At 43.8% G+C, this 12,634-nt stretch overlaps 1 protein-coding gene across 3 annotated transcripts; it reads right to left on the bottom strand.

Annotated features, from left to right (window-relative positions):
* Window positions 1-2,790: 2,790 nt before the first annotated feature.
* On the bottom strand, window positions 2,791-12,338 carry cyp26c1 (cytochrome P450, family 26, subfamily C, polypeptide 1). 3 transcript variants are annotated; one of them, XM_071479923.1, is made up of 7 exons: window positions 11,840-12,338; window positions 10,626-10,985; window positions 9,047-9,271; window positions 7,525-7,800; window positions 7,180-7,338; window positions 6,140-6,547; window positions 2,791-4,663 (listed from the first exon to the last, which is right to left on the bottom strand). In XM_071479923.1, exons 2-7 carry the CDS (start codon window positions 10,830-10,832, stop codon window positions 4,319-4,321), a joined length of 1,620 nt encoding a protein of 539 aa, XP_071336024.1. In that variant the 5' UTR covers window positions 10,833-10,985; window positions 11,840-12,338; the 3' UTR covers window positions 2,791-4,318. The 3 variants fall into 3 exon arrangements, with proteins under 3 accessions (XP_071336024.1, XP_071336025.1, XP_071336026.1); XM_071479924.1 differs by lacking the exon at window positions 11,840-12,338 and having other exon boundaries at window positions 10,626-11,688; XM_071479925.1 differs by lacking the exons at window positions 10,626-10,985; window positions 11,840-12,338 and adding an exon at window positions 9,668-9,802.
* Window positions 12,339-12,634: the final 296 nt, after the last annotated feature.

Here is a 12,634-nt window from a genome sequence, read left to right as displayed (position 1 = left end):
CCTGGTTCAAAACGTCGCCAAGTTCACACTGACTGAGTGTCCATCAGATAACAACCTTGGCAGAGCTACGGGGCCCAGCAGCGGACATAATTAGGCAAGGCTGTTTGTGTCCCATTAATTTTCTGCCACATAGCTTCACCCTATTCTCGGCCTGTCAATGAGGGCGGTCAGGTGGAGGGTGGAAATGCCTGGTGACCTAAGCAGTGGTGACCGCAGTGGTGACCTAAGCTGTGACCTCAGTGGTGACCTCTGTGAGTTTTGTTTGTAATGAGGTCACGATATGAAGTGGGATTGTTTCAGCTTACAGTAAATAGTGTGGATGGTGTTATATCAGCAGAATTGTGAGTATCCACAGGATTACACTTTGTAGGAGGTTCTGGGCCAGTTCTGGATGAATTCACTAACTATGGAAATGTGTTTTGTTCCTAGTTGCTGCAGTTCAGGTTCTTGCCTCTGGCTGATTTATTTTAGACCTCTGAATGGTACAGGGCTATAACATAGGTTGGTCTTGTACGGAAATGCTTTGGATTCATTAGAATAACGTTTAAGCTGTACATCTGCTTCCATGTCTTTGTGTTCACTTTGAGTTCACTTGATCTGAGTTTTACAAATTTCATTCTAGTCTCTAAACTCTGCTACATATTCATACTATTTACTACACTATATAAAGGTACTATATGTGACAATTTACAAATATTGTGTATAACATATATAAAATAGTATAAATTCAAGAATGAGACTTTCTCCAATGTTCTCGGTTGCCTATAAAACCTGTGGACTCGTTTTCGTGTAAAGGACTTGGGTCAAATTTTCCAGGAAGATCTAAAGGATGTGATGTTTAGGCTTGCTCCTGAGGGCCTTGCCTCAGTGCCTCCCTTCTGCTCCCCTACAGTGCCAACAGTGTGAAACACTGGCTAATGTTAGCTTAGAAATGGATTCCGCTAACATCAACAAATAACCAGCTCCCCGCACAACACAGAATCAAACACTAACTCCACATAAGCACAAAAAACAAAAAAAGTTTTATCTGTTGAAGCCTGCCTGGCCAAATCAGGAATGTGACTGACATGTGGAGAAAACTAGGGTCAACATTAGCTGAAAATATTATGCTTTATAAATCTTATTTAAAAAAAATAAAGCTTTAGTCAAACTGTCGTCTCACATATCCAGACCTATTGCCACACAGCACTGAAGAGTCAAATATAATCTAAAATATAGTTCATAGTCAAACTATAAAACAGTGTAAAGTTAGCTCATCTATCAACATGTTGCTGGTCAATCATGTTTAATCTCGTGTTGTCGGACTGGTCATTGGGAAAACCAGCACAAATTCAATTGGGCCAGTGGACCATCAAAAATAAAACGTCTCTTTACCGACATTGTCTGTGCCTGTCATCTGGGGTGCACACCCGAGCATCACACCACCTGCGGTACAACTTCTGCCCATTCTGTCTTTCAGTCCCAGTTAATTTATCAAACGGAATAAACAAGCTGTATTTCACGCTCACATTTGTGTAGCACAGAAGTCACAGAAGGCTGATAAGACATTAACAGACCAAGGCACACTGCACAGCTCACTTAGCGAGAAAGACTAAAAAGTATTTACATCATCTTTACGTTACTGTTATTTGCTGAGATGAAGCTCAGAAAAGAGAGAGACAAGTTTACCTGATTGCTGTCGCCACAGTTCACTCTCACAGATGTATTCTCTTTTCGGGACCAGAAGGATAGTTCCACCTCATCCTCTGATCCATCCATCCATTAGCTATATGGCTACATATTCTTTGAAGGTTGCAGGGCATCCTCTCATCAAAACTGTAACCACTGAGATCCACTTAAACTGGAGGGATGCTCTTGTGTAATTTGCGGAGCCTTACGCAACTTGCTAATGAGCTTGTTTCAAGGTTTCCTGTGGAACTTTTCATGTTCTCTTCGGGGGCCTCTGGTGACCACAAGGGTCCAAAGCAGGCGCTAAAATTGCTTATTTGTCAGGCATTTCTGAGGAACAAAGAATTTCATTGCGGGAGTTATGGAAATGGGGTTGCCATTGATGTTAATGGTGGTTATAGGTTGTGGTCTGCACCTGAAGTTTGTGAGTTTTAAAACGGTTGGGCTGCAAGTTATGTTTATGTTACTATGTTTCATTGTTATTGGAGATGAGACCTACAGCACGATGGTGGTGTCATCTGCATATTAATTGACATTAACAGAGCTGCGATGGTGTGAGTTGGACAGTGAACAGTGAGAAGGGCTGAGGACATAGCATGCAGCCCTGAGGGGTTCCAGTGCTGAGTTAAAGGTGAATAACATCTCATCCTGCCCTTTGACCCCTTGTTGCAGGAAACTGCATATACAAACTGGAAACTGTATATAATTTCTGCACATAAATTATCTCAGTATTCATATATAAATAAATGAATTTGTATGACCCCATACGAATTTGTCATCTGTCAAAAAAACATTTAAGGTTTTCTGGTTGTTGAAAACAAGACATGACAAACAGACTGCTTTTGTTTCACCATCTTCTAATTTACTCTTTACAATAACTGTACAGTAGCTACATCTGATAGACTCAATGAATGCATAAACAGGACAAATATATACAGACTCCTTAAAGTGGAGAAAGTGCTATCTCCTTCTACAAATCCATCCATACTAATATTTCACAGCGCATCTATTAGGCTTCAAGACCAACACAGAAACAGTCCTAGTATTAGACCAATAATAACAATAATAATAACTTTACTCTCAATATTATGCTGTTCTAAACAATGAAAGTTCTCTATGTTCTAGCAGTGAAACAAGGTTTTATGAACAGACCTTTACATCACAGGTTAGTGTCTCTATCTAATAATAATTACAGCAAATATTGTTACAGACGGAGTAAAAGTACAACAGAAATTATACATCTGCATTTTAAATACAGCTTATTCATAATGCTACTTCATTTGATACACACATAATAGCACTGTTAAGGATATATATCACAGTCATATTTAAACAGTAGAATGTATTTTGACATTGATGTTCGGGTAGTTCCTGGTTGTGGGTTGTGTCAAAATCAAGTGCGAGTTCCATCAGTTAAAGTGTTTTTTGCAGTGAAGATCATTGCAAAACATCATAACTGAGTCCATTTGCTCCTGTGTCCAACATGGGTTGTAAAAGAAATTGTCCAAAAGTGTAAATATTTCTCCATTGCATATGTTTTTACTGCATTTCTGACCTTAGCCCAGTTCTAAGGAGAAGTGTCACATTTTTTTAGATTCTTATCTTTTGTTTCTCCACAGGCAGCATCTCTAAGGAGCCAGCATGCCTTGTTCAGAGAATTGGAGAACAAAAGAGCACAGAATCAGTTTGTAAACCATGTGCTGCTCCTGCACAATCACTGGAGGTGAGTTCCCTATGTCTCTGTCCCGGGACCCTGAAGAATCTGACTGGTTGCAGTATTTATTTATATATATATATATATATATACTTAAAGGTTTTGTGAAGTGAAATCCTCATGACTTTCTCATTCAGCACAGTAATCACAGATACAAACCTACTGAGAGGTACAAGAGATAGAAGCACCAAAGATGAGTGGATTTAATAATCCAAAAAACACTTTGTAGTGTGTGTAATGGTCCAAACTATTGCTGGAGGTTTTGCAATTGTATGTTTGTCCCAGGAATAGGCACTTACTATAGGCAAGTCTAACCAGGCTTCTCCAGCTCAGCATTAAAAGTATTGCAGAGCTCACTCTCCCTGATGCACACTCTCGGTGTCTTGATATTTCAATAAGTTAATGTGCATTTACAGACAACAACCAAATATTAAATAGCTGAAGGTAACTGGGTTTTATTGACCCTAAAACATTATTTGTCCATGGGAATGAAGCTAAAGCTCTGAGCAGAAACTGCAGTCTGTTCACCGGGCACTTCGGCATGGATCTGAATTAGCAAGGAAGATGTGACAAATTTTTATGATTTTTACTTTTCTCACTGATGTGATGTAAAAATGCTGCAGTTGAGCAAACCAAACCAAGTGGTAATGATGTACCTGTTTTACAACAGAAAGTGGTTTCTTAGGTTTGGACCAGACCACTGAAGAGATGATGAAGTGCTCCGAACTAGCAGTAAACCCCATCTTCATTTCCATGGAAATGAAAGGGGGCGTGAACTGCACCATCAGGACCGGAAAGGTCTTTGTCTCTCCTTTCTTGGGTGTGGAATGTTTTTCCAGAAGCAGGTTGAAGGTTAAATCACCTCTTGAGTGAGGTTTTTTTTTTTTCCTTTCTCTTTTTTTCAGGGGGGAAAGTCTGTCAGTCTGAATTTTTTATCTAAAGCGGGTAGTTGTAAGTGAAGTGCACATGCAGCCCATTCACCGGGTGCACTATTGGCACTGTCTGCATCTTGGGAAAGTTCTCTGTGGCCAGAGTCCATTTGCAAGTCCCGATCAGCTCCACAGCAAGAGTCTTTAAGATGATCTGTGCCAGTTCTTTCCCCACACAGCTCCGTACACCGCCGCCAAACGGCACGTAGCTGAACCGAGCCGACCTGCTCTCCTCCCGGTCCGGACCAAACCGATCTGGGTCAAACAGCTCTGGACTCTGGAAGACCGCTGCGGTCTCATGGGTGTCCCGGATGCTGTACATTACACTCCAGCCTTTGGGGATCTGGTAGCCCTGTGAAATGATGACGGAAATCAATAAAAAAGCACACAGATAAAACAGATTTAGTTTTTTTGTTGTTGTTTTTTTTTACCAACAAATAGTTTGGTGCATTATTTGTATTCAGATCTTTTCAAATTCTGGGAATACACAAGTGGAAATATTGTTCCAAAAGTCTGTGTTGTTGAACTTGTATTTTTAACAGAGGTTAAAAAAGCCAAAGGATTTTTATTAGTTGGAAAACCTTTTCTTTTATTTGGTTTCCAACCTTGTTTCTTAATTCATTCCCTCTGTTATCACAACGTCTTTATATCCTGATCCCAAATTTCCTTCTTTAGATGTAGAGAAGATTCACTTGAATGAACAAGCATAATGACATTTTCAATACTCCAATTACTTCTCAGCTACAGGGGTTTATACCCTCTGCAGTCCCTTCAATTGTCCTTTTGCAATAAATGGCAAATTGGGGGCACACTGAGGGCAGGGCAGGGACATCTGATAATGACCTTTTTCAGTAAAAGGCCACACAACTCTGAAATTCTATTTAGGTGCGTTTGTCGTGTTGGAAGTGTTTTGATGGACAAAGTCATTCGCATTCATTCACTACAGATTTGCTTTACTTCTATAGCATGATGAGTTAATTTAAGATTTCACTAGTCTGTGAAGTTGTTTTTGCTGAGAATAATATGGATTTTCATTCACAAACTCCTCAATTCATGATTATCAGGCTGCTGATCTCCACAAAGAGGCGCTGTGTAGTCCACATGCACACACCTACAGGAACGTGATAGTTGCAGCACCAGTTAAGACGAACAGTTGTGAACACGCTGAAGTCGCCCCCTGCAGGCAAAGATGCTAAAAGCATCTGCAGTAAAACATGCACCACCTACAGGCAAAGGGCGTTACAGCTGTGGGTAAATGACACTAGCTGGTGGGGGTGGGCACTGTGGGAAAAAAATACCATTATAATGGTATTTTTAAAATCCCATTATCATTCCAGTGATGAGGGATAGTACAGAAATTTTTCACCAGATCATGGTACATTTCATATCTTCATCCCACCTAGTTGGATTTGGTTTCAGGGGATTCACACCATCCACATCTACTTCAGTTGCTGCATTCTTACATTTCCCACATCTCAACAACTCCAAGAGAAGAGGTTGGAACTTGTTGCTTTTGGATGTGGGTTTTTCATGTTTTTTTTTTTTTTTCTAGGAAAAGGTTGCTTTGTATTTAAAACAATAAATGCCTTGTTGCTGCATTGGAGTCTGATCCATTACTTCTCACTGTGAGATCTTTGTAGGATCTGTCCTCTGGCAGATTTATTCCTGAAAGGTTGTCGAATGTTAGCGCTTTTTAGAGAGAAGCTTAGATTTTAAATCTTTTGTAGCTGACAGAAACATTTTACATAAATCCCAGCAAAAAGAAAACCTGCCCAAACCAAGGGCCTACATATGAAAGGTGTATTTCTGCCTGTGATTTTGAACTTACGTCTAATTCAAACGTCTGCAGGGCCGTCCGGTAACCTCCAGAGACTGGCGGCAGGAAGCGGAGCACCTCTTTGACAACACAGTCGACATAGCGGAGCTGACTAAGTTTTTCTAGGCTCAGGTACGGTACATGAGACTGGGACCGCGGAAACCCGTCCTTGTCGCTGTGACTCTGACACCCTTCACTCAACAGGCAGGTCATCTCCGTGATGTTGGCGTCCATTTCTTTCTCCACGGTGACAACGGATGGGCTGTGACTGCTGCGGGATTCGCAGCCCAGGCCCTCTGCCTCCAGCTCGATCCTGGTCCGCTCCACCACCACCGGGTGTCGAAGAAGCTGCAGAACCAGCGACGTGGAGGCACTGGCTGTGGTGGAGTGAGCAGCGAAGATCAACTCTACTGCTGTTTCCTGCAGAAATAAATGTTACAATGTTACAATAATAACAACATGGTTAACTCTGTGGAGCGGTCATGGATAATAGAAACAACATAAACTGCTACATGGGAATCGAACACCGCTCTGCTGTGTCATACTCCTGAGTTTTGTTGACCCATCCATCCACCACAACCTCCTCCTGACTTTGTCGCTCTATAAACTACGTCTTTGCTCCTGTTTTAATTACTACAGCCACTGGATTTCGCCTAGCAACAAATCGTAACTTTGGGTCATAACAACCTGCTGCACAGACGAACTACAGGTTCGTTTTTTACATGAGGACAGTCACCGTGTTTACATGGGGCAAGTCAACACAATCAGCCTGATAATCACCTGACACAGTTCCGTGTTGGACTGAGCATGAAGATTTGTTGTTCTGGTAAATAATGCCGGTATAGAACAAGGCCACAACTCAAAGTTTTTTTATTTTTAAATTTTTTTCTCTGTCTGTCTGTCTCTGAGCCTCTGTCAGATCCCACGAAAGCACAAGCTTTTGGTCAAACATCAGCATGCAGTCTTGCATGTCTGTATCTGTTGTGCGGTCTGATTGCATCATAGACTTCCCACATTAAGTCTGAGTCATGTCATCTGCTTCACTCCGGTACCTTGAGCTCCTGGATGCTGAGCTGCTGGCCGTGCTCTTTGGCACTGGACAGCATGTAGTCAAAGGCGTCGTGATACTCCTCCTCCGCCTGCTGCCGCTCCATCTTTTCCTCAATGATTTTCTCCATGTTGGCGTGCAAGATTTCTCTGGCTTTTATTCCCTGGACAGAGAAGAGTCATTTAGAAAAATCCACAAAAAAATCATATTACTTTGAGAGTGATTAAGGAGTTTTTATGGCGGGTAGTTTCCAAGCAGGTTCTGTGTTGTTTCCACACAGAAACTGAACCTGATATCCTGGACAGGTCAAATACCCGCAGGTGATGGCCTGATTTCCATCCTATCTCACCTTGCGAAGGCCACTGAGTGGGGTGTCTATGGGGAGCGAGAAGAGGTTGTTCATCAGCTGCTCGAAGATCTGAGCCAGGTAAACGATGCGCTCCTCCTCCAGCTGCAGACCCAGCAGAACCTTGACGGCGATGCGAAACGTCAGGGACCTGGCGGCGCTGTAAACGTCGATGGCGCCCGGTGCCGAGCACCACTTGGCAATTTCAGACTTGATGACATCCTGCAGCCGGGGAAGGTAGGACTCCAGAGCCCCCCGGCTAAATACTTTAGCCAGGATCTTGAAAGGGTTAAGGAAACAAAAGAGAGAGGAGTCATAAAAAGTTATTACCTGGTACACAGCAGTCAACACCTTCCAGTGAATACTGACTTAAAGAGGAGGATGGGGTGGGGTGGGCCAGGACCGGATAGAGGTAAAGGATGTAGCAGATGTAGGTGATAAGACAGGACAGGGAGTAGAAGGTACAACAGGATATTAGGAAAGGACAGAATGTAAGCAGTGGATAGGCTGGGATGAGATGGGCGGTACTAATGGATAAATATGGAACTGGGTCTCAACATAGCCACATTTTTGTCTCCTCCATAATTTTACTCTACGTTTGGCTTTATATTTTTGGTTTGTATTCATCTGTGTCTGTCAGCTTTGTGATTTGCTCAGTGTTGCAATACCCATGAGCCTTAACTGCTGTTGCTATGGCAAAGAAGCAAAACCCAAAACAAAGTTACATCACTGGAATTGTGAACAAAAAAAAGCACACAATCTAAATTCAGCTCGACAAATGCACCTTGGGTGTCACAGTGGAGTTGTCCTCTTGTGTTTTTATTTTTTCTTAGAAAATGTCTTAAACATTTGACTTTTCATCAAAAAAAACTAAAAGTCAAAAGGTTCAGTGACAGTTCTATGTCTATCCAAGTCCCTAAATGCACGCACTGTCAATCACCTAACACCGGCTCAGTATGCATCCAAATCTTAACCAAACCAGCAACAGAAAATACAAATACTACCACAATGAAAATATTAGGAGTTGGTTTGTCAAGCTAAGCAGGTGACAGCACCAATTTTCCAGTTGGGAACCATAAAACCATTGCAGAAGAAGAAAGACACAAAGCTCACATGGTGGAAACATGATGGAAATCTGTCTTTTCTATTGGTTTCATGTATTATTGTGAGGAAGGTTAAAGTCTCCTCATCGTTCCACAAAGATCTAGAGCTTCATGTGCGTCAAGATTTATGTACTAAATTGCATCTTAATCCACTAATTTCCATTACAATTTCCATTGCACTTTTCCATCTCAGCCAAGTGTGAAAGGTTTTTTGCAATATTTCGACAGGTTTTGTTTTTATGTGCACAAAAACATGTGGATGGAAATCTACACCAATAATGGGTGAGACTTACTGAAGCAGGAGAGAGAAACACTTTCAGGAACTCTTCACTGTCTTTCATTGGCCATTGACCTGCACTGATAACTGAACCCTGTCACTTTTATGGCTGTGCATGCACATCATTCACCACCCCCCCGCTTACTTTTCTCTTCCTCTTGTGCAGGTCCCCGACGGAGTTGACAAGGGTGTTGGGTCCCAGGATGATGCGGGTGCTCTGGGGCCACTGGGTGCACACCAGGCTGTGCTCACCCAACAGGATCTTGCGGATGTTTTCTGCACCTGTCACCCGAATGACGGGCTTGCCGAGGAGGTGGGTCTTAAACACGTTGCCATGGCGCTCTCTGCGCGAGATGTGGAAGTTGGAGCCCTGGAGAGACAAATTGGCAAAAGACAAAATGTATAATTTACTGGGGAAAAAAAGAAGCCACAACATTTCAAAGTGCAAATTTTACTTCAATCTTCAAATGTCTGTTTCTGGTGCAGTTTGTTTGCAGTTTAGCAGGAGGCTGTTATAGCAGCAGATTAAAGGTCACATATAGTATGAAGTGAGATGTCCATGTTTTTTTTTTATTATAAAGCAGGTCTAGGTTCTATATTAATACTGTGAAAGTATCAAAGCCTCAGTCCACAGAGAAATGCACACAGCCTGTATTCAGAAACTGAGCCTTAAAACCAGCCATCAGGACTTCTGGAACTTTGTGATGTCACAACAAAGCAGGGACTGCTCTCAGCCATGGCTCAAGCCCCGCCCACCTGGACCCACCATCCAACTTTGCAGGATTTGGTTTCTCTGAATGTTTGCCTTGAAATCTGCTAAATTCTTGTTAGATCACTCAGAAAACAGTCAACCAGCCAATCAGAAGAGAGCATCAGACACTCTTTTCCGATTGGCTGACTGACCTGTTGTTACTAGAGCTCCAGAGAGAAGCCTGAGAGAGGAGATGTAAAACTACACTGAGATGGTTTTCGGTTCTTATGGAGATCAACACTTTAGATAAAACACTGGAAAAGTGTCAAATATGGAACCTTGAATGGTTTCAAAATGAAAGCTATCACAAACACCTAGGTGTAGTGTGTGGATGTCCACATACTTTTGGCCATATTTATTTTCCGTCATCTGTTATTCCCACTCTGCTTCAGCGACACAAACGCATGTGGAAATGACGCGCCCGGCAGAAATTGGGAGAGCGTTAAAAAGAAGGCGGAAACGCGGCGCTCCGGCCGCCGGTGTGGAGCGGACGATGTGGACAGAGAGGTGAGAGGAGAGAGGGAGAGAGAGAACAACATTCCTCTCGGTTGGAGAGGCAGAGGAGCAGAGAGGGAGGGAGGACGAGGAGGAAGAATTGAACAGAAAACGTCTGTTTTTGCTTTGCGAGGAGGAATTAGGCACCGAGCATCAAGTCCGCACATGTCGCATTAACAACAGAACTCAGCCTGCACAAGAATCTGCAGAGCTGCTCAAAGCTTCCCGCGCGTTTCCACATGTATCATCAATAATGTGATTATTAAAACACCCTGCAGCCCTGCAGAGTTCCCCCACAGTCTGACGGCAAAGTCAGGCAGAAACAGATAGAGATGAGCGTAAATAAGGAACCACACACACACATATACGCACACACAAACACACAAGAGGGTAACCTGTGTTTTGGAAGCTTGTAAAAAGAAAAAAATATAGAGGTAGGTCTACGGCAGCCCAGACGTGCCATCTCTTCCTCCCTCACCTGGAACAGCCAGTGGAAAGTCTCTCCGACCAGCGGCCAGCCCATGGAGCCCTTCGGCAGCGGCAGGCTGCTCTCTTTGTCCCGGGTCAGGCTCCAGCGGAGGCTCCACAGCTGCCGGGTCAGTGCCAGCAGCAGGAGCGCGGACAGCACTGAGGTGAGCGCGGTGGCCAGGGCCGACAGCACCCCGAACTGAGCCAGGGGTAACATCTCCTCCGAGCCGGTCCGCTTCCCAGCATCCACCTGTGTCTGTGCGTAAAGGCGCCTCTGTCCCGTTTGAAACTCTGCGCGTAAATCTTCTCCTCCCTTCGGCTTTCTTCCTCTCCTCCTCCGTCTTCTCTTTCTTCTTCTCCACTGTAAACTCTGACCAAATAAAAGTAAAGTCCTGTTAGTTCAGTCTGTGCGCCCCAGATAAAACCAGAGAAAGATTGTTTTTAAAGAGTGGATCTAAAGTCTCCCTGAAGTCATCTCTGGAGCTGCTATTACAGGCTGGACCTCGGCCTCATTCATTCAGAAACATGCATATGATGAAGGTTGATATGAGTTCACTTCTGGTCTGAGTGTGTTATAATTATTGCTCCTCTGCCTCTTACTCTCCTTCCCCGCATCAGAGAAAAGCATCTTATTTTGCAGTTTTTTTTTATTGAAACAAACAGAAGATGTTCTCCATTTTTAGCCTGTAATTATTTTTCAAATGCGTGTTGAGGAGTTTTGCAGACACATGCGCATCCAGAGGAGATACAAAGCAGACATCAGACCGGATGGATGCGTCTGCACAGCCTCACATTCAGCTTCATGGGAAGAAACGTGCTCCTGTGCTGTGAGGAAACTCCCCTTCATTCCGCTGCTCCTTCAACATGAGGAGTAGCTGTCAACTATTCCAAATAGTTTTACAGGTTTACGTGCGCCGGCTTGTCTATTAGGTTATGCGCCTTTATAGGTACAGTTCAGGGGGGCTCAGCCACCCCCCGGGCTGCCCGAGGTTTATAGAGCAATGGCAATAAATCAGGTTAAAAAAGCAGAAGAAGAAGAAAGGGGATTTGAATACAGTAGGCTACAGTGCGGAGCGGATTAACAGGCGTGGTAAAGTAACTTGAGGTGAGATGTGAGGAAGCGACTTCCAGCAGGATGAGCGCAGAAAAGTAGAATAAACGAGTCGCTTCATCACTTTCCCACAGCAGAGTGTCTATCCTCAGAGACCCGGAGCAGAGACTTACCTCCAGCCAGCCTCCCTGCAGCCTTAAAGGAAAGTTTCTCTCTCGCCTCCTCCGCCAAACCGGTGACTATTCCTCTGCAGCGAGCGGGCTGCGGGGGGGTTTATAGAAAAGGCTGCACGGCATGGTCCGCCGTCAGAGGATGACGTTGGTCTGAATATGTTAAAGAGGTTCGTTCATTCACAGCGAGAGAGAATCAAATAGAAAAAAAAAGTTTGGAGATCAGAGCGGAGACGCGGCGGTGCGCTCAGAGAGAGAGAGAGAGACTGAGCGCAGGAGAGAGAGAGAGAGCGTGTGTTTGTGTGTGTGTGTGTGTGTGTGTGTGTGGTGAAGAGAGAGAGAGAGAGAGAGAGAGAGAGAGAGAGAGGATCAGATGGCTGCGGATGGAGGAAACTCGCAGGTAGCCAATCAGCCGCTCGGAGCTGGAGGCAGGTTGGAGTGTTTGGGGTCTGGGGGGGGGGGCAGACGAAATGCTTTGAGTGCAGTTAGAATACACATGTTTATTTTATTGAATTATAACAGACAGACGTTTCTGGAAATATGCTGCGAAGATTAAAGTCAATGAAGCAAAGCTGCGAGGAAACGCGTCAGTTTTCGTTGGAAGAGGAGAAGGCGAAGGGTTGAAGCTTTTTCGATCCGAAACGAGCTGAACAACCGAGAGCAGCCGCAGCAAACCCTGGACGGCCACATCCAATCTGTAGAAACAGGTGATGTGGCTTTAGGAAGCCCGAAGGTCGCCGTGGTTGCTGTGTATTTATTCTATTCTTATTATTCTAATTGAATGCTTTCTTGAGACAG

This window comes from Trachinotus anak, unplaced genomic scaffold, assembly GCF_046630095.1.
Source record: "Trachinotus anak isolate AG129_WGS33_773 ecotype Australia unplaced genomic scaffold, CSIRO_AGI_Tana_v1 ptg000007l, whole genome shotgun sequence".
In the NCBI taxonomy this organism is placed as follows: Eukaryota; Metazoa; Chordata; class Actinopteri; order Carangiformes; family Carangidae; genus Trachinotus; species Trachinotus anak.
Note: the sequence above shows the minus strand (reverse complement) of the source record. Positions and strands in the feature narration are given on the sequence as shown.